The sequence below is a fragment of the Chelonoidis abingdonii genome, chromosome 4, assembly GCF_003597395.2.
Source record: "Chelonoidis abingdonii isolate Lonesome George chromosome 4, CheloAbing_2.0, whole genome shotgun sequence".
Classification (NCBI taxonomy): domain Eukaryota; kingdom Metazoa; phylum Chordata; order Testudines; family Testudinidae; genus Chelonoidis; species Chelonoidis abingdonii.
Window position 1 is genome coordinate 9,236,736 of NC_133772.1, and position 21,862 is coordinate 9,258,597.

Consider the following 21,862-nt stretch of genomic DNA (forward strand, 5'->3'; position numbering starts at 1 on the left):
TTTACTTTATTTTAAAATGATATTTGAGACATCCCCAGAAAGCAACAATACATCAAGTGCGATGGTTCTCAGACTTTTGTACTAGTGACCCTTTTCACATTAGCAAATGTCTGAGTGTAACCCCCCTTATAAATTTAAAAAACACTTTAATATGTTTACCATTATAAATGCTGGAGGCAAAGCAGGGTTTGGGGGTGGAGGCTGACAGCTGGTGACCCCCTGAAGGGTCCTGACCTACAGTTTGAGAACCCCTGATTTAATGTGTAGTGGTCTCTAATCTTGATTTTTTTTTGGCAGACATGATTGAAATTGCTTTGATTTAAGCCACTGAATGATTTTAATCACAATTTAATTCAAGAAGGAAACCTTGATTTCATGAATTTTTATTGTTTTGCAATTAAGTTATTTTCCTAAAGAAAGGTTGATTCTAATTTATAAGCATTACAATGTTGATTTGCAACTAAATATAACCATTATATGAAATATATGGAAATTAAAATTACATATGCTATATTTGGTGCTTCTTTGCAAGCAAGGCGGATAGGCTGCATCTATACATGTTCATTTACGCTGTTATAATTTATCTAACATTTGCTGCTTGTTTACCAGATTTAATTGTTATTAGTGTCAAGCTCTATTTGATCAGAAATTGTTAAAAATGCACAAAACATTTAAATTACTTTTAGTTAAATAAAACTACCTTACATTTTCTGGGTACTGATCTTTAAAAAATTGAAACATTTTGAATTTATAACTAGCTGAGTTAAAGTATTTGAACTGATTGTTTCTGGTCACCATGTAGTTCAAGATTTTATAACTAATGTATCTCATTCTCCCACACCTAGGTTTATTTATAGATTGGAAGTGGGAAACAAGCTTTCCTGCTTTTTCAGCTCCCAGTTGGTTTCTTAACTTCAAAAAAATTAATCAAATCATTAAACTGAAATGAAGAAAATCTGCCTGCAGAAGAGCCAACTGCTGTCAAAAGCTGGTTTAGCACTTTAACAAGTTAGCCAGTGATTTTCAACAATTCAGTAGTTTGACTACTTTAAAAATTTGGTAGGAAATATGTACTAAATATTTTTGTATAAGTCACTAATACCTTATGGTAACTTAAGGTCTTAACATAGGTTATTTCAAATTAAATTTTAAATTTACCTGACTTAAAAAAAAAAATACAGGTTTTGTTAAATCAAATTTTATCTACCCTGTTTTGGTTTGTTGTAAATTACATGACAAAATCCTTCAAAGAATTTTTTTTTCAGATTGGAGCGTATGACCAACAGATATGGGAAAAGTCTATAGAACAGACGGAGGCGAAGGTAATTTTTTCATTTGTTTTCTTTTAAATTTGCTGTTTGTCCCATGCCATTTATTAGCCCCTGTGAGTGGCTGCAGCAGCTTAGCGTAATGCAAATCCCAGAAGCCCATACAGTGAAAGGCATTACATGCCATAGATATACTTACTGTACAATACAGTTTGTCTTCAAGAGAAAAATCAATCTGAACTTTACTATTTTATAAACTGCTAAAAGTGCTAGGTATTTTATAGAACAAAATGAAAAGACCTAGGCCCTGCCCTGAAGAACTGACAATCTATTTTCAGGTATTACTCAATGACTAGTGGTAACTTTTGGTGTTATTTATGCAGGATACTACAACGATTCTAATTTAACCATAAGTTCCTTTATTAAATCCAAAAGTTGAACAGAATTTACCCTATTTCTCTAAACTTGCCTAAAAAAGAAAGCAATTTATTACATCCAAACAGGAACAAAACGTTTATAAGCATTTATCAAGATACTTACAAACTGGCTAAACCCAGGGCTGCTTAGACCCATATTGGTCAGCTCCAACTTGGGCAGGTAGTTATTCACAATGAATACTAAGTTTATTTTTTATACCTTTTAACTGACAAGTGGTGTCTTTACCAATTACTGCCAGTCTACCCTCCTGCAACAACCATCCTGCTTTTGAGTTTGGATTTTCCTCTTTTTCCAAGAGGTCACTGGCCAAGTCTTCTGCTTGTTAGGGGTTTTCAGCTTTAGGCTTTTCTTACCAGTAGTCCTGTTACGATCCCATCTGAGCTCAGATCTCTCCACTGGGTCTTCTGAAGCTCTGTTAAGCAACTTCTGCCAGCTCTTCCTTGCTGCTCCTGTCCGAGTCTCAGGCAGCTCTTACCTGTGCTTCCTGTATCTGGCTTGTCCTATCTCCTTTCCAGGGCCCAGGTGCCCTCTTTTAAGATTAACTGGGAGTCAGCTGACCAGTCACAGGTGCAGTGGCCTCTTTCCTCTTTACCCCCAGGAAATGAAAGTAGTGGCTCTAACTGTGGTTCCTGCAGGGTGCAGCTCTTGTTTTAAAATAAAATAAATATAAATAGGATCTTTGACTAATAATCTTGTCTCCGGAAGAGCGCTAGAAGTATTGAATGAGGTTCCTGATGTTAGTGCTGGAGATCATGGTTTCTGGAGAGATCAGAGTAAAGAAAATGCAGGCAGTCTTTTCTATTCACTACAAAAATTAATAATCCTTTGCTTTTAAATTTACAGGGCTTCAAAAACAAACCCAAAAAGAAGGGCCACATACAGCCTGATCTGATAGATGTTGACTTAATCAGAGGTAGGTATCCTTTGAATAATAGAGGTTGTATCAAATGCCCCCAGGTTAAAAGTGACATACACTTCTGCTTTACACAATGGTGGGAAGAGGAAAATCTTACCTTTTACCTAGGTTTGACATAATTTAATACTACTGTCTGGTTTCTGAAAGGGCAGCTATTTAGATCACGGGTCAGCAGTGCTCGAAGTTAGCATTAGAGGACACAGACTGCCCAGAGTGTGACACCTGGCAGAGGGACTGGAGATTTGCTGGAACCACAGCATGATCAGCTAAGGGCTGGGGTTGTAGATAATGCCTGGGGGAGGAGGGGTGAAGGGTGGTCATTGCAGGTTTGTGTTGTGGATGATAGCTTACGTAAGATAGAGGCAGTTGGGACTGGGCAAGTGGGCTGAGAGGAGGAGAAGGGATTCATATGATGTTGGATTGATGGAACTGGTGAATGGCTGAAGTTTGAGTTCTTTCCAATTTTGAAATTATACTGTATTTTAGGGGGAGTTTGGCCTTGTCTAGGGAAGAAGTTATAAATAAGGCTAAGATTTTTATCAGTTATAATTAGTGAAAGTCATGGGCAATAACCAAAAATTCATGGAAGTCTGTGCCCTGTCTCTGATTTTTATTAAAAATCACTGACAAAATGGAGAGGAGGGTGGGTCCAGCATCCACGGCTGCTGGGGTTCCAGTGATGGTTGAGAGCACAGGGTTTCCCCATGCAACTGGCAGCAACTTGGAGCTGTGGGGTCCTCCTACAGTACCAGCTTGGAGTTGCAGGGGAGCCCCATCCCTGCTGCTTCAGGGCTGAAGGAAAAATATTATGTAGGTCTCTGGAAGTCATGGATTCTGTGACTTCCACAACCTCTGTTACAAAAGCTTAGCCTTAGTTACAAGTAAAGCATTAACTATAACTCCCATTTGAAGTACCTCTACATTGTGTATTTTCAAGGCTCCACATTTGCCAAAGCCAAGCCTGAAATCCCGTGGACGTCACTAACTAGAAAGGGGATTGTACGGGTTGTGTTTTTTCCATTATTCAGCCGTTGGTGGATACGGGTTACGTCCCAGCGTATTTTTATGTGGCTTCTGGTCCTTTACCTCATGCAAGGTAAGCATTGGAAGGTGCTGTGCCATCTTTTTGTTTGTAGTTGTGAAAAACATTATTGTTCGCTAATGCCATTTGCAATGGTAAGGATGCAGCTTTGAAGTGTGTATTTGAGCATTATCTGCAGACACTGCACAGCTTTCCATGCCACATGCTTCTTGGGTTCCACCTTTTAATCTGCCGTAAGGGTGCTTAAATGACTGTTACATTTGATTCAGCAAAAGGGAGGAAAGACAGTCTTGTGGCTGAAGCAGTGGACCAGGGCTCATATAAGTGAGAGAGACCTGGGTTAAATTCCTATCTAGTACTTCCTGTGTAATCTTGGACAAGTCATTTAATCCAGTGGCTCTCAACCTTTCCAGACTACTGTACCCCTTTCAGGAGGCTGATTTGTCTTGTTTGCCCCAAGTTTCACCTCACTTGAACTATTTGCGAAATCAGACAAATACATAAATGTTACAGCAGATTACTGAAAAATTGCTTGCTTACTTTTACCATATACTTATCAAATAAATCAACTGGAGTATAAATACTGTACTTACATTTCTGTATATGGTACATAGAGCAGGATAAACAAGTCATCTGTATGAAATTTTAGTTTGTACTGACTTAACTAGTGCTTTTTATGTAGCCTGTTGTAAAACTAGGCAAATATCTAGATGAGTTGATGTACTGGCTGGAAGACCACAGATGTGTACCCTTGGGGTTGAGAACCACTGAATTTATGCTTCAGTTCACATATTGTGACAAAGTTCCTCCTTTACCTTGGTGGGTCCTGTGCTTGTTGGCAGATTTGCTCACCTCAGTGATCTTCTCCTCTGGTGGAACCCACAGTCTAGGCCAATTTCTCCTGTGTCTGATCAGGAGTTGCGAGGTTTGGGGGGAACCCAGGCCTACCCTCTACTCCTGGTTCCAGCCCAGGGCCCTGTGGACTGCAGCTGTGTATAGTGCCTCCTGTAACAGCTGCATGACAGCTACAACTCCTTGGGCTACTTCCCCATGGCCTCCTCCAAACACCTTCTTTATCCTTACCACAGGACCTTCCTCCTGGTGTCTGATAATTCCACAATCCTCCAGTAGCACACCCTCTCAGTCTCAGCTTCTTGCACCCAGCTCCTCACACGATTCCGCGCCTCCCCACCTGACTGGCATGAACTCCTTTTTAAACCCAGGTGCCCTGATTAGCCTGCCTTGATTGGCTGGAGGTGTTCTCATCAATGTAGCTATCTCCACTGCCTTATAGAAAGATCTTAATTGGCCCCAGGTGCCTTGATTAACCTGGAGCAACTGCCATTTGGTTACCATGGTACTAGAGATTTGTTTAGCCTGGGGCTAACATACCTATTCCTCAATACTTTACTGTAGCGATCTGGCCTTGCCCCATCACATAATGTTAATGAATTTAGCCCCATTTTACAGATGGGGAAGTGCTCTTGTGTGTCGGGTGGGGGAGGGAAGGGCAGCATTGTATAAGCATCTAGGTAAGATGGGATTAGCATTTCTAATACATTCTATTGAAGCTGCTGTGGGCACCATAGTTCAGACAACTTCATTAGTTTATAGGAAGTAATTCTAGCTCAGTTGTTCTCAAACTTTTGTATTGGTGACCCTTTTCAGATAGCAAGCCTCTGAGTGTGACCCCCCCCTTATAAATTAAAAACATTTTAAAATATATTTAACACTATTATAAATTCTGGACCCAAAGCAGGGTTTGGAGTGGAGGCTGACAGCTCATGACCTCCCCATTTAATAACCTTGCGACCTCCTGAGGGATCCCAGTCCTCTGCGTGAGAACTCCTGTTCTAGCTCAACCAGAAGGTGTGGGTTTGATGCAGGAATCACTGGGTGAAATTCTCCAGCCTATTACACCCAGGAGATTTGATTGCTTTTGGCCTTAAAATCTCTGAATTTGCAGCCTTTTACCGTTGTCCTGGTCCCCATGGATTTTTCCATGCAGTTCCAGGAATAGTTGAGATCTGGTCCTTCATGCTGGGATTGGACTCCCCTCACCTCTTTTTGAGGTGATCTTCTATGATAGAAATGAGGCCACAGGGTAGGGGAAACTTACTTTGCCACTGCACATGCTAGACCTGTTCTGTGGATAAATTGCCTGCCCCACTCTGCTTTGGCGAAGGACCTAGTTAGTGAAGGTACTGTATATCCTGACATTCAGCTCCTCTTTGTGTCAGTCTAGCTTCTGTAATAGTCATTTCTTGAAGTGAGCTGGAACTGTATCCTCTGAAGATTGTAAATGGCTTTCATAGAGCACATTCTGACAGAGGAAAATAATTTTTTTGACACACACCTTTTATCCCTTTTGTGGTTCTGTTTGCAATGTGATTTGTAAGTATATTAAAACAATAGAAAAGAGAAGGAATTTCAGAGTAGTAGGACCAGGGCCACATAACAAAATGAGGGTGGAGTTAGTATCTGCAAAAGCTTTTAAAGTGAACAAAATAATCATTAGGACAATAATAAAAACAGACATGCCCCTTTCACTCTTAGGTAGGGAATTCCCAGTGTAGCTTTTGCATTTTATCAATTTCTCTTTCAGTTATAGCAATCGTGTTGTATTTCATGATACCTGTTGCGAGTGCAAGTGAAATCATTGGACCAATGTGCCTTATGCTATTGATGGGAACTGTTCACTGTCAGATCGTGTCTACCCAGATCAACAAACCCCCAGGAACCAATGGAAGCAGCAGGAGGCGGAGGTGAGATGAAACAGAGCGCTAATTGTGTGCATTTGTAAGAATTAGAGTAATATGGTACAGCATCAAGTTACTGGATAAAGGTCTTGTTTGCTGCAAGTAAATATATTATGTAACTGTAAAATGCAGGGATATATGTACCATATGCTTGATCATGGATAGCCCACCTTCCCCCTTTCACAAGTGCTATCACATTCTCAGGAAGTCTGGCCATGTTATGTCCCCTTTATTTGATACTTCACAGTTGGACTGTTCTTCTATGATAGTCCAGTTTCTTTCTGTGGCCAGTGGTGTGTGCTCCACAAACCACATCACGCTTATGGCTGTGGGAGCTTGACCAATGTTTTATACTTACATTAACTGAGGCGCTTCTCATACACTTGCAGAGGGGGCAAAGGATGACATGTGACTCTTGCCTTTTTTTGTTGCATGGGAGACATTGCAGCTTTTTTATTTTATTTAAAACTGCCCAACGTCAGTCTCAGTGCAGCCTTCCTGCTGAGAGAGAGGCTTTAACTACTACCCTTACAACATTTCCACACAGACTGTTTCTCCATGTTTATCTTGTACCATAAAGGATTTAAGTGGAAAATTATACCAGTTTGTATTCTCCCCTAGGGACATAAACCTAATTCCTACTGATGCTAGTAAAAATTACCTGTGCACATTGAAGGGGATTGACCCAGTATCTGCATGATGCATTTGACAGAGCAGCTAGAGTGGTGTATGGATTTGGTATGTGGTTTTTAGGGTGTTAAGATGGTTTACTGTAAATAAAAGTTCTCTTCCCACTCCATTTTTTTAAATAGAAAATTACGCAAACCTGTGGGTAGTGATGGGAGCAGAGATGCTGGCAGCTGGTCTTCCTCTGACAAAGCCAATAAAGGAGACAAGCAGTTGGAACCTACATCCATTATCAATAGTTTGTTTGGCATGCTCTTCCGTAGGAGGTGTGTATACTGCACCACGAGGATGTTTGTTTGTTTGTAATGGTAGTGTACGAACAGTTGAGCATTCAGAAGACAAACAATGCTTATTAAGTAACAGTCTTACATTCCCAAACTGCACAAGTTACAGCTGTTCTTAAACTAAATCCAAGTAGCACTGCCATTGGAGAAAGCCTGTCTTACTAGGAGTCCATATATTTGTCCTCATTCTGGATATGGGACAATTCTGGTAGTCTATTTTAGAAACACAATTGTGCGGAGTGTTAGAGGCTCTCTAGTCTCTGAGTGACCGTCCTAAGCATATGTACTCCCCATTAGGTCCCGTATTTAGTTACCTTGCTTTGCTCAGTTCAGAGTCAATTTACCCTTTGTTTAACGTGAGCAGATCATTTTTTAAAGTATTTTTTAAGACAATGAAAACCAGGGAAAAGGAGGATGCACTATTTGGGTTCATCCCTTTTATCCCCTCTCCTAGCTTAGTTTTTTGTTTTGTTTTTTTGGCTGGAAACTTAACCTTTTCTGATTGTTAACCTCCGATCTAAGCTGCCACCTTTTGTTACTATTTAAAAAGGTAACTACTTTTTACTTAATTACTCCTGAATCTTGCCTTCCCCCTGGATTTAGAATCTGTAGGACATTTGGGAGCTGGCATTTGACAATGGAGTAGGTTTGTTCCCTTTAAGACAGGGCCGTGAAGTGCCCGAAATTGAGAGAATTTTGTAGCCTTTCAGCTATTGCTTAATTCTGCAACAGGCAGGCAAGTGACAGAGTAAATTGACATTACCCTATCAAGAGCTTTGCTCTGAAGTCAGAACCGTTCTGTTGCATTTTGATTCCCCAGGTTAAGGAGGGTGAAATTGGTAGCTGATAAAGGGACTGAAACAGAAAGTGGTGTGAGTTCTGTGTATAGTGGCATTAAGAACAGACTTTCCAGATCCGAATATAGGCTGCTGCATTTCAAAGAGAGAGACAGACTTTCAGATGGGGAGAAGAGTCATCGGGTAAGATTGAGTCATTATTGGAAAAATTCCTTTCTGCATTGATTCTTAGGTCATGACTGACTTGGTGCTGGTACCTTAATATCAAATATAAATATAAACTCCATTTTAACTTACAATAGAACACAAATATGATAAACATGGAAACCTGTGGGAAGAATAAAGGAGGCCTCTTTATACTGAAATGCTTGTTTATTTGGATGGTCTTTCATTCAAAGGTTGATTGATTTAAAAACAAATAAAATTCAGAATTCTACCATGTAAAATATCTGCCCTGCAAACAATTAGTGCATTGTCCTTCTGTTGGGAGATAATTCAGCTTCACCTGATGGAATTTTTGTATGTGACCTTAAAAAGCAAAGTTTTATCCGTGGAAATGCTAAAATGAAGGCTTTGGGATTGGTGAGAATCACTTAGACAAGAATGTGATGCAAACAGCATTGCTCCCAAAGTCTCTAATACATGAAGGAGGCATTCAGGGAGGGAATAGACTTGGTTGTTGGGCCACAGCTTTCATGGCAACCCAGTCATGTCCTATGCCCAGGGTTATGCAAAGACTTGTGGATGTTGCTGGCCTTTGAGGCATCAGGCTGTGGAGGGAAGGCGATCAGGAGTTGAATTACCTCCTCTTCTGTTTTAGCTGCTGGAGAGGTTGGATGTTTCTCCCCCCTCTCTTTCCACTGCTGCAATGACAGGCTGGCCCATCAGTTGCAGAACTTGTGTGATTCTTTGACAACTCGTTCTGCTTATACTTTTAGAAGTAATTTCCCTTTTACTGGCTGTTTTATTAGCCCCATCCTCTTGTTCATTTAGATGATTGCTTTTCTTCCAGGATGGCTGCACACATACAGGTGGCATTTCTGATGAGCTGTCAAGTGAGGAGGATGCTGAAGCCATGGCACAGAGGATTTTGTTACGCAGAAGTGTAGAAGGGGCCTCTAGTGACAATAGCTATGAAGGCAAGAATAGGAGACCTCTTGCTTCTTCAAATCAGTCAGTTTCACAGGTAGTTCTGTTGGATTACCTTAAGATTCCATAAAATTTACTGTTACTGGCTCTCAGCTAACTTTTCCTTTTTATTTATGGCAGGTCAATCAAGCCATTAAAGGTACCAGAGAGTCCGATAGTGTGGTTGAATCTGAACTAGACTCAACAGCCTTTAGTCAGGTAGGGGTTCTAAAATACCAGAGATTTTTGCATCATGTAAGGTGGACAGAGTGGTACATCTATTTGGGTTTTTAATACGGTGCTCACCACTGTAGTATCTGAATGCCTTCCAGTAGTGCAGAGCATGTGACTACATATGTCACTTGTTCTCTCATCCTCTGCCCAGAGGGATAAAAGTGTGCAGTGATGTCTTACTTTAATAGGGTTTGTTTTGTTTAATATACCTGTTGCTATGTGTAGCACTTGGAACAGAAAGTGGTGAGGTTTGTGATGGTCTTTAGCTCCTTTAGGAGTTAGTTTCACAGTCTCGGACTAGCTTCTGAGAAGGTTCTAGTGTTCCACACAGACTTTACCCTTATTGTTCACACTTCCAGAGGAGCGAAGCTGTCGATCAGTCTTCATTCCAGAGCTCTAAGCAGTCCGCTAGGAATCCTGGGCTGTCACACTCAATGCTGTCTTGGTTTCCCATTGGTCATTCCCCTGTTGATACTTTTATATAGCCCTGTCTTATGGTCAGATCTGCAAAAAATTTAATTCTGTGAGCATTCATATGACATGATACTCCCTGCTTGTGGATCATAATAGACTACAGCACAAGAGAAGTGTATGAGATTTGTTTCCAATGCAAAGTGCTTTCATTTGACCGTATTGTTTACTGCCTGCATAGTCTGAAAGGCATAGTGGTTGTTGCAGTACCAAGGGAGACAGGTTAAATGTGTTTTAGACAACTGGCCAATAACAATTCAGAGTCACCACCAGGCAGACCCCACGGCCCTCAACTGTGTATTTAGGATTATAGTCTTTCCAGGTTGTAAAGCAGGGAAGAATTTAGATGAAGATTCTGTCTCTTCCAGGTAAGAGTTGATTTTTTTTTTTTTTTAAGAGCTTTATGACTGACCCCATTTAAACTCCATAATTTTTGTACCTTTTCAGTGCTTTGAATTATGAAATTCTACTATTCTACTATAATCACTATTCATTAAGGACTTGGCTGTTGGGAGGATCATATTGTACTGGAGTAAACATCAGGCATTCTAAAAAATTCTGTTTTTCATAGAAATCAGCTGTATAAATTCTCACTAAACTCTGCCCCACAATGAGGACGAAGCTATCAAAATGCATTCTAAATTCTGGTTCCATTTTCCTGGCCTTCAGAGTTTTCATGAAATTAGAGTAAGTTATTCTGAAGGTGGGAAAACATGAATAGCTTGTTGCTGTGAGTTGGTGTAGCAAAAGCTTCCCTGTGTCGAAATGCCCTTTCTGTTCTAGCTTGTCAGCGTGGCTTCAAGTTGGCTTGGCTCGGCTCGACCATGTGGTTGTGAACATATTACTTGAAGATTAAAAGATTATTTTTGTCGTTGAAGGCTCAGTATGGAGGAGTTACTTTTGTAAACTTCCTTTTTCTTTAAAGGAATCAAGGTCTTGTTTTAGTGGTGGGTCCCAGAGCTGCAGTGTTTCTCGGAGAGACTCTGAAAGCACCCGCCATGACTCTGAGACAGAGGACATGCTCTGGGATGACCTGCTTCATGGACCAGAGTGCCGTTCTTCCTACACCAGTGACAGCGAGGAAGGGAATGTAAAAGGAAGTAAACGGGACCTGAAAGATGATGTTTTCCAACAGGTCTGTTCAACTACTTGCAATAAATGAGGAGCCTATAAAATATTTTTCTTTTGATGTAACTTGTACCCTCTAAAATAACACAGGAGATAAATTCTGTAGTTGTAACTTGTGCAAACACATTGCTAGAAGTTGACTTTGCCAGGTCAAAATGAATAAAAAAAGCCATGGCCTAATCTGTTTCCTCTGAGGATGGACACAATTTAGCAGATGGACATTTCTGTAAAATTCAGTCATGAGCATAGATATTATCTTAGGATTTATAAAACAAGTTACCATCAGTATCTAGACTGTGGCTGGCTGTCTTAAAGTGAAATATATGAATATAAAAATGAGAGAAGCATTGGACAGGATGCACGAATGCTCTGGCACATAGACTCAAACCCTGATTCTATTTAGCAAAAGTATCCTGAGGGAAATAGTGTGGAAATTCAGGATTCCAACCACAGCAGTTCTTGCTATGAAAGCATCACAATAGCCTCTAAACCTTAGGTGGGAAGATACTATTATTTATATTCTCCTAGTTCAGGGGAGTGCATATGCACCAATCATAGCTTCTAACCCTTCGGATCTAGCATTTCAGTCTTCAGTGTTACAGTAGGAAGCCTGTAATAACAACACTTCAGTAGTAATAGCACCCAGAGTCACTGTTAAATGCTCAGGGGGATAGAGGCCATACAAATAAACTCAATAATAATAATGGGGGCTTTCAAGTATCCCCATACTGACTGAGTATATGTTACCTCAGGAGGGGATGCAGAGATAGTTTCTTGACATCTTAAATGACGGCTTCTTCGAGCAGCTAGTCCTGGAACCCCCAAGAGGAGAGGCAATTCTTGATTTAGTCCTAAGTGGAGCACAGGATCTGGTCCAAGAGGTGAATACAGCTGATCCACTTGGGAACAGTGACTATAAAATAAAATTTAACATTCTGGGTAGGGGACACCACTGTAGCATTTAATTTCAGGAAAGGGAACTACACAAAAATGAGGAAGTTAAATTAAAAGGTACAGCACCAAAAGTGAAATCCCTGCAAGCTGCATGGAAACTTTTTAAAGACATCATAATAGAGGCTCAATTTAAATGTGTACCCCAAATTAAAAAACAAAGAGGATCAAAAAAGTGCCACCATGGCTAAAAAACAAAGTAAAAAAGATAGAGGCAAAAAGGCATCCTTTAAAAAAATGGAAGTTGCATCCTACTGAGGAAAATAGAAGGGAGCATAAACTCTAGCAAGTGAAGTGTAAAAATATAATTGGGAACGTCAAAAGAATTTGAAGAATAGCTAGCTAGAGACTAAAGTAACAACAAAAAAAATTTAAGTACCTCAGAAGCAAGAAGTCTGCTAAACAATCATCCAGTGGCCCCACTGGTTGAGATATTAAAGTAGTTATCGAAGACTATAAGGCAGTGGTCTCCAACCTTTTTATGCCCAGGATAACTTTTTTGAATTTAAGGGCAACTCAGGATCTGCCCCACCCACTCACTCCATCCCCCCTCTCACTCACTGTCCCCTCCCTCACTCCTTTCACTGGGCTGGGGCAGAGGGGTTTGCAGTGTGGGAGGGGACTCTAGGGGGGAGGGCAGGTGGCATGTGGCTCTGCATGCTGCCCCTCTCTGCAAGCACTGCCCCCACAGTTCTTGTTGGCCATAGCCCCCTATTTCCAGTCAATGGGAGCTGTGGGAGCGGTGCTTACAGGCAAGAGCAAAGTGTAGAGGGAGACCCTTGCTGCGCAGCTGGGGATCGCGATTGACTGGAAGATCCTCCAGGATCAACCAGTTAATTGCAATTGACTGGTTGGTGACCACTGCTATAAGGCCATTGTAGAAGAATTAAATGTTTTCTTTGCATCAGTCTTCATAGCTGAGGATGTGAGTGCGATTTCCAAATGTAAGGCACTTTTTTTAGGTGAAAAATCTGAGGGACTGTCCCAGATTGTGGTGTCATCATGAATTTGTTTGAAAACTTTCTCTACACAGTAATAAGTCACCAGGACCAGATGGCATTCACCCAAGAGTTCTGAAGGAACTCAAATGTGAAATTGCAGAACTACTAAACTGTAGTCTGTAACGTATCGGTTTCTGTACTGGATGACTAGAGAATAGCTAACGTAATGGCAATTTTTAAAAATTGGCTCCAGAGGTGATCCTGGCAATTACAGGCCAGTAAGCCTAACCTTATTACTAGGCAAATTGTTTCAAAAATCATAAAGAACAGAATTATCAGACAAGACACACAGATGAATATGATTTGGGGGAAGAGTCAGCATCCTCTTTGTAAAGGGAAATCATGCCTCAATTTACTAGAATTCTTTGAGGGGATCAACAAGCATGTGGATATAGTGTATGCTGACCTTCAGAAAACCTTTGACAAGGTCCCTCACCAAAGGCTCTTAAGAGAAGTAAGCTATCATGGGATAAGAGGGAAGATCCTCTCATGAATCCCTAACTGGTTAAAAGATAGGAAACAAGGGGTGGGAATAAAGGGTCAGCTCTCAGAATGGAGTGGTGTCCCCCAGCGGTCTGTACAGGGACTGGTATTTAACATCAATAAATGATATGGAAAAAGGGATATACAGTGAGGTGGCAAAACTTGCCAATAGTACAAAACTACAAAATAGTTAAGTCCAAAGCAGACTGAAGCGTTAAAAGGATCTCACAAAACTGGGTGACTGGGTAACAAAATGGCAGAAAAATTCAGTGTTGATAAATGCAAAGTAATGCACATTAGAAAATATTATCTCAACTATACATATAAAATGATGGGGTCTAAAATAGCTGTTACCACTCAAGAAAGAGATCTTGGAGTCATTGTGGCTAGTTCTCTGAAAACATCCACTCAGTGTACAGCGGCAGTCAAAAAAACATTGAGAATCATTAAGAAAGGGATCGATAAGACAGGAAATACCATATTGCCTCTCTGTAAATCCATGGTATGCCCACATCTTGAATACTGCATGCAACTCTGGTGGCCCCATCTCAAAAAAGATATTGGAATTGGAAAAGGGAAAAAAAAAAAAATGATTAGGGGCATGGAACAGCTTCCATATGAGGAGAAATTAAGAAGATTGAGACTTTCCAGTTTGGAAAAGAGACAACTACGGATGGGCAGATATGATAGAGGTCTATAAAATCATGCCTGGTGTGGAGTAAACTGGTGTTTTCTCCTTCTCATAACGCATAGGGGTCACCAAATGAAATTAATAGGCAGAAGGCTTAAAACAAACAAGGAAGTATTTCTTCACACAACAACACAGGCAACCTGTGGAACTCTTTGCCAGAGGATGTTGTGACGGGCAAGACTAATTGGGTTCAAAAAAAGAACTTGATAAATTCAAAGGATAGGACCATCAATGGCTATTAGCCAGGATGGGCAGGGATGGTTGTCCCTACCCTCTGTTTGCTAAAAGCTGGGAATGGCTTATCTGTTCTGTTGATTCCTTCTAGGGTACCTGGCATTGGCCACTGTTGGAAGACAGGATACTGGGCTAGATGGACCTTTGGTCTGACCCAGTGTGGCTGTTACGTTCAAAGTCACAATCAGGATTAGGGCCTTGTGCTAGATGCTGTTGGATATACATGCAGACAATTTTTCCTTGAATAGCTTATAGTTTCCATGTTGAATTTTAAAACTATATTTAAACATTTTCAATAAAAATGCTGCCTATTTTGAAACCATTTCCTGTAGATAGTTGAGAAATGTTTTCAGTATGTTGTATCAGTGTTGCATTTTCTTCTCCAGAACCATTTGTTCTGGCTTCAGAATACGAGCCCTGCATCTGCAAAAGTAAGTGCCCTGATCTGGGAGGGAAGTGAGTGCAAGAAGGTGGACATGTCTGTGCTGGAGATCAGCGGGATCATCATGAGCAGAGTAAGGATTCCTCCTTTCTCCCTCTTCCCCCCACCCCCCGAGGGCATGTCTACACTACAAAGTTAAGTCTACTTATGTTAGATTGATTTACAGCCACAGCAATAAATTACTGCAGTTTTTCATGTCCACACTACTCTCCTGTCAGCGATGTGTGTTCTCCCCAGGAGCACTTTCACTGACCTAAACTCTAGGCCGAGCTCCCAGTCAGAGCCCAGCTGCCACCCAGGCTCTCAGCTCTGCACTCCCCATGAAGCAAGCTCTCTGCACATTAGGGAGCTGAGAGGTTTGCAGGGAGCCCACAATCTAGAGCTCACAGCTGGGACACCCCCCTGCTCAACTGCACAACAGGAACTCTACCAGCAGTGAAATTGACATTGTCATTTCCATGGATCTGGCTGTCAGCCACCCTGACAGATAACAGGTGATGGAAGTAAATGTCTATACAGACACTGTGTTGTCATAATATGGAATCATTTTATGCCAGACTTGTGGTTTTTCACTTCCTTTCGCTGTAGCTTTTCTAGTATATTTCCTGGTTTAATCTTGCTCACTTGCTGTGTTCCGAGTTCAGTGAGTGGAAAGATGAAGTGTGTAATGGCTGAACTTTATCTTACAGTGACACCAAATACGGTTTCTTTGAAGCAGAAGGTTATGTATGTACTTACACATACAGGTTTCCTAATGGAGTTTTGGAATTGAAGAATTTTCCCTATTGGTTTAACATACAGTAATTTTAAAAATTAGTTGTAGCTCATATAGTGCTAATGATATTTGCCTATTCTCCAGGTTAATGCCTATCAGCAGGGAGTAGGCTATCAGATGCTGGGAAACGTTGTCACCATTGGGTTAGCATGTCTTCCTTTCCTCTACCGGCTCGTCCATACAAAGAATCTTGAACAGCTGCGATCCATTTCAATGAAGGAACTTTTGAATATCTTTTGTGGGGCTCCTACCATCACCCCTGTCATTGTCTTGGCTGTGATTAACTTCCTTGAGCGTCTCTGCCTGACTTGGATGTTTTTCTTTATGATGTGTGTTGCTGAGAGAACGTACAAACAGGTTTGTCTAAATGTGCTGAGTTACTTTTCATGAACATGCTGCTGTCATTGCTTCCCCTCTTAAAGCAGTTGCTGAGATGCGTGTTTGGGAGCAGTAAGACACTGTGGGGAATGCTGGGATATCTTTATACCTGACGTGCTATGGCAGGTCTCTTCCCCTAAGAGATGCAAAGACTAACTTCCACCATGAATTAGTCTTTAAAAGCTTGCTATTTTTTCTCCATACTGCTGAAAGGAAATTAACCTTAAGTACTTGCTATCTTACAAGTCTGGGGCAAATTGGAGCAATCTAGGAAAAGTTGTTAGCCGTGCCAGTACTGTGAAGCTTACAGTTATGCGATTTGTCTTAGAATGAGAAATAAGTGTTCACCAGGAAGTAATGTGACCCCAAGGTGGAAGACTACAGCTGCCTGGCTGGATTTGATTGGCCTAAAGAGAAATCCTCTGATGGGGCCCAGGTCATAAGGATGTGTCTTTGTATCTATCACATCCTTCCACAAGGGAATGTGGCTAACAGGTTTGCTAGTTTGCTACTGTTGATATAGAAGTGGTATACTGGGATGATTGTTATCCTTTAAGTGAGAGAAACACTAAAGGTGTCATGGTTTCCTCTTGTACAGGAATGTTATTCCTACCACTGGCAAGCACAAATAATTTGTTTAGCAACTAATGTACATATTATATTAAGTACCATATGGATGCTAACTTTAGACTATATCAGTGTGGATTTTCTTTACTGACACACTTTTCTTTGCAGCGGTTTTTGTTTGCCAAACTTTTCAGTCACATAACATCTGCTCGGAAAGCCAGGAAGTATGAAATCCCCCACTTCAGACTCAAGAAGGTGGAGAATATTAAAATTTGGTTGTCACTGCGCTCCTATCTAAAGGCAAGTCATGATCCAAAGAGTACAAGCATATGTTTAAACGTTAACAAACTAAAGCAAGTGGTGTAAACAAAGTTGGTGGAAGGTTGCAGGTGGACTCCAGCTGCTGCAGAAGCTGGAGTTCAGGATATTACAACCTTTTCCTGGGTAGCTGAAAACTATTGCTATATTTGTGCTTTTACTGAAATTCAAAAGGTTTCCCAGGTCTGATTAAACATTTCTGTTTCCACAGAGGAGAGGGCCCCAGCGATCTGTGGATGTAGTTGTCTCTTCAATCTTTTTATTGGCTCTATCAATTGCTTTCATATGCTGTGCACAGGTGAGACTCACATTTTATGTTCTGTGAGCAATAAAAAGCCAGTGAAAAACTTCTTCTCAGTATAACTGGTAACTGCTTTGCAGGTAGATTTTGGTCCTTAAGTAGATTTCTGAGGGGCTTTTTTCCCTTTTGTAGATAAGTGTAGTTGTTAGCAACAGTTTGCAAAATGGTTTCATTGTGCTGCAGATGAATGCTTACGCTTTTGCTAGTTAACTGCCCATCTCAACTTTGGCTTTGCTGAGTGTAGTAATGTTGGGATCCAGTTTCATATGTGCTGAGGGAAAGAGACTCATCCAACCAGTTCCTTTAACAATCAAAATCCACTTACTCTGAAGAGTGCTGCCCAGTGTATCTAACTATCAGATGGCAGGGATAAAGGGAATGATTATTAAATGTATTGATCAAGCTGATATAGACTGAGCTCACTTTACTTTAATTACTGTCCTACCTTTTATTCGATTATTTGGGAGTGGTGAGTTCTTTGGCTAATGTTATGGTGGTCACACAGGCCATAGCTGCTTCTATGTGTTGAATATAAGTGTTTATGGTAGGTGAATAGGAACATTTCGGTCTGTTTGCCAATTTCATTGTTTTGTTTACTACAGGTTTTAAAAGGGCACAAAACATTCCTGAATGCAGCTCACAACTGGGAGTTCCTCATCTGGGAAACAGCCCTCCTCCTTTTTCTACTGCGCCTGGCATCACTGGGCTCTGAAACCAACAAAAAATATAGTAATATTTCAATCCTGCTCACTGAACAGGTATCTCAGCTGCAGCTCACCCTCCTATGGGCTTACTGTTTTCTAGTATGAAAGTGATCTTTGCAGTTCAAATGAACTCCCTTATTTCAGCTTGGTGCCTTTTTTAAGACCTCTTTTGATTTTTATTTGTTCATAATAGAAGAGTAGCTCCTACAGCAGGCTTAAAGGAAGAAAGCCAGTTACCCAGGCCCAAATGCCAATGTTTTTCATTTTTTGTTGATGGCCGGGGGAGAGAAGAACCTATCACTCTGGGAAAAAGTTGGATGTTTGTTAATCTATTACTGCTCCACTTGAAAACCACAAGTAAGCACCATAGCAGGGTAGTGACTTTTGCAAAAGCCTGCAGTCCCTATGCTGTAAACACAGATGTGGCTTGGGTGAAGTGCTTGGATGTAAAATCTGCTCTAAAATACCTGTTTCCATCACAGATTAATTTATACCTAAAGATGGAAAAGAAGCCAAACAAGAAAGAACAGCTCTCCCTAGTGAACAATGTTTTAAAACTGTCTACAAAGCTACTGAAGGTGAGTTCCTATCCTTAACTCTCATGTTGCCTACCAAAAAAGACAACAGTTTAGGTCACTAATTTGCCGAGACCACTGCATGTCATGCTGACCAATACCATCTCATTGCTTCCTTGTATTCTCATCTATGTCTGTCTGTCTTACTCTGTAAGCTCTCTAGGGTAAGGGATGCTGTCTTTGTACAGTGCCTAGCACAGTGGGCTTGTCAATGACTGAGGTGCCGGGTGATACCAGTAGGGACCAGGGAGGTGGAGGACTAGCTTGTCATTCTAGTTGTACTGTCTTGTTTCCTCATTTTCCCTCACTGGAATTTTTGGATTCCAGTCATTTATTACTAGGGAATGAGCCTGGTGTGCGACACCTACAAGATGCTCCCCAGATATAAAATTCTAAACCGTTCACCAGCCCACTAGTTTGATCTAAGTGTTGCCATAAGGAAGATTCTCACCCTTTATGATAGGGTCAGTGAAATGCTTCAGCCCTGGGGAGGCAGAGATGCCTATTTAATGTACCCAAAGGATTCTGCAATATCTGGTTGGCAGAAGTCTGTCTAGGGAATAGCAGGCTATCAGAGTAATTGAAAACGTTGGTGACTACAACTGGGTCCAGGTGTAACTTCCGTTTTCTCATTACAGGAGTTAGACACACCATTTAGACTCTATGGCCTGACTATGAACCCTTTAATCTACAACATCACACGAGTTGTGATCCTGTCTGCCATCTCAGGTGTTATAAGTGATCTTCTTGGATTCAATATCAGAGTAAGTGCCGCTGCCATTTGAGATGGCAAGGAGCATGTTCCAGGAGACTGGGACCTAATTGACTTATGGAAGACCTGGGTTTAATTCTGGTTTTGCCACTAACTTACTGTCATTAGCACAATTGCTTCACCTGTTTCCCCTTCATCTGTGCTTTGGGGCAAACCCACTCATGTTTTAGGACAGCAGGAATGGCAAGTGGATAAATTCAGATAAGCACACAAGTAGTTTATAGGACTGTCTACTACAGCCCAAAAAAACTGCAAGTTTTTGGCTGCCTCAGAAGAAGAGCTACAATCAATGACTGTTAGTTTACTAGCATGCCTAAACCATTATGTAATAGTATGCATTTTATCTCAGTGTTTCAAAGACTAGCATCTGCATGTTGCATTTTTTACAATGGCTGTAATTTATTCAAGAGATTTCTTGTTTTGCTTTGTTATTTGAAGTCTCTCTCAGATAAACACCAATTCCTAACCTCTCTTTTCAGTTATGGAAAATCAAACCATGAACTGGCCAAGGCTCAGCCCTCAATGCTGTGAGGATTATCAAACCATCAGGACAACACCGGATAGAAGCAAGACATTGGCTTGAGGCAGAGGTGGTCCTAAATTTTGGCATATTTCTTACACATTTCTTTGTGTATCAAAGATGTTCTCACATTGCTTAGATTCAGAGCCTACAGAATAAACTAGTTTAACTTGTGAGGGCAGCCCAGGACTTGCACACTAAGAAACAAAACTCGATTTGTCCAACAGCAGTGTGACACTGTTCTAGGGCATTTCCCTATTAAGTAGGTGCCAAAGTGTGCAGCAACCATACATTTTGGAGGGGCCTCAAAACAGTAGGAGAACAATGATATGGGATTCTGTATACAACAGCTTGTGTCTATAGCCCATTTATATATGTATAAATAAATTACAGCAGCAGGTTGGCTCTTTCTTCCACAACTAACTTGTTGTGGCAGCTTCTCCATTTCCTCTCTGTTAACGTGAGACCTTTAATTTCACTGCAGTAAGTCAGTACTATGACTCCCAATTACTGCTTTAAGATATAAAAAAGCTCTTCATTTGTTAAAATATGATGTTAAGGCCTTGACATGAGGACTCACTTTCCTAATAACTGTCCAGGCTAAATGCATTACAGATGAGCAGAACATGCCAGGTGCTGGATGGTTAGGGGGTAGACTTTAAAATTCTGCTATCTGTGCCTTTTTAGTTTACATATTAGAGCAGATCCCTGTTCCTCTTTCCATCAGCTGCATCTTCCTCCAGTATCCCATTTGATAGGTGCATGTGTCTAGTGGCTTCAAGTAAAACATTCATTTAAGTGCTTTTAGGCTAGAGGGGCAAAGTCTGCTTTGAACCTTGCCCCTTTATTCTGTGCTACTATAGCCTTTCATGAAAATTCAGTCCCTCCACCCAAGATAAATATTGCCTCCAAAGGCACTTGATGGTTAAACTTTCAGTTGCATAGCAACATTAAAGCCACTCTGCTGCACATACCAGGAGACATGATAGTTTTTATATAATAAAGTGTTCTTCAGACAACTCATTATTCTTGACTGATAAGCCCTAATAGAACAAGCAAAGCATTCTCCAGGAGGGAATATGCAAACACTTGTTCTCTACAACCTCTCAATCTGTAAAGCACCATCAGTGTATAAACACTTCTCTAGCTGCTACCAGCATTCTGAAAACTGAAGAATAGAGTAACATTTACATGCAACACTTGAATCTTTGGTAATGAGGAGGTGGGTCAATAGGACTGTTAAAGCATTCTGGAAAATATTAATGCTTTCTACTTCTATAGTGCCTTACCTTTCTAACACAGGTAAGTATTATTCAGAGATGTGGTAAGTGGAAGAAAAGAAGATTCCCCTTTTCTAATTCACAGCCTCCTAAAAGTATACAGCAGCTGCCTTTTATGCAACATACTACTAAAGCACCTTGGACCAAAGTAAATGGCCCTCTGGGGTAAGGGCTGATTGTGAAAACCATGTGAAGCACGAATGTGATAACCTCCCCTTCAGTGTGAGATCTAACTGTCTACAACTGGTCTGAGAAAAGAATCTAAAGTCACCTCATTAGGAGAAGTTGTTTTGCTGTAAAAGTGCAGCTTGTGTTTTTCTTACGCTGGTGACTTTTTCCTTTTTTAATAAATTAAGAAATAGTCAGTCAGTCATAGGACTAAGATTGAGAGAAAAGGATACCTTTAACTCCACTGTCCCATCTCACGCCATAAAGGGACGATGACATAGGTCATTGTTCGTAGTAAATTGTTTATGCAAAGCTATTTTCTGTACAATGAAAAGTAGTAAAAATGTAAAAAGTGACATTTAATACACAAATAAACCCGTGGAAGCAAACTCCATCAAACAGCTGGTATTATATTTTGCAGGACTGTGGTTGAGTATGTTATGTGAAGAGGGAGACAAGGTAACTTTCAGATAATAAATGCAGTTTATCATTGGAAAATATGGATGTTTATGGGTAACTTGGGCAGTATATTTAGCTAAAAGACAGTTTT

At 40.7% G+C, this 21,862-nt stretch overlaps 1 protein-coding gene across 3 annotated transcripts; it reads left to right on the top strand.

Moving 5' to 3' along the window:
- The first annotated feature begins 1,271 nt into the window (after positions 1 to 1,271).
- Positions 1,272 to 21,828, top strand: PHTF1 (putative homeodomain transcription factor 1). 3 transcript variants are annotated; one of them, XM_075064819.1, is made up of 17 exons: positions 1,272 to 1,322; positions 2,550 to 2,619; positions 3,560 to 3,718; positions 6,270 to 6,429; positions 7,236 to 7,376; positions 8,215 to 8,374; positions 9,204 to 9,377; positions 9,461 to 9,538; positions 10,950 to 11,159; positions 14,899 to 15,027; positions 15,814 to 16,086; positions 16,843 to 16,974; positions 17,204 to 17,290; positions 17,896 to 18,051; positions 18,480 to 18,575; positions 19,211 to 19,336; positions 19,824 to 21,828. In XM_075064819.1, exons 3-17 carry the CDS (start codon positions 3,688 to 3,690, stop codon positions 19,842 to 19,844), a joined length of 1,974 nt encoding a protein of 657 aa, XP_074920920.1. In that variant the 5' UTR covers positions 1,272 to 1,322; positions 2,550 to 2,619; positions 3,560 to 3,687; the 3' UTR covers positions 19,845 to 21,828. The 3 variants fall into 3 exon arrangements, with proteins under 3 accessions (XP_074920920.1, XP_074920921.1, XP_032622485.1); XM_075064820.1 differs by lacking the exons at positions 1,272 to 1,322; positions 3,560 to 3,718 and having other exon boundaries at positions 2,560 to 2,619; XM_032766594.2 differs by lacking the exons at positions 1,272 to 1,322; positions 2,550 to 2,619; positions 3,560 to 3,718; positions 6,270 to 6,429; positions 8,215 to 8,374 and having other exon boundaries at positions 7,288 to 7,376.
- Positions 21,829 to 21,862: the final 34 nt, after the last annotated feature.

What these genes read in the sequence shown, in the direction of transcription:
- PHTF1 (XM_075064819.1), top strand. Translation starts at nt 3,688, where the DNA reads ATGTGGCTTCTGGTCCTTTACCTCATGCAAG. An exon ending in CAAATCAGTCAGTTTCACAG is followed by an intron (nt 9,378 to 9,460) that starts GTAGTTCTGTTG and finishes TATTTATGGCAG; the next exon opens with GTCAATCAAGCCATTAAAGG. An exon ending in CTTTCATATGCTGTGCACAG is followed by an intron (nt 17,291 to 17,895) that starts GTGAGACTCACA and finishes TGTTTACTACAG; the next exon opens with GTTTTAAAAGGGCACAAAAC.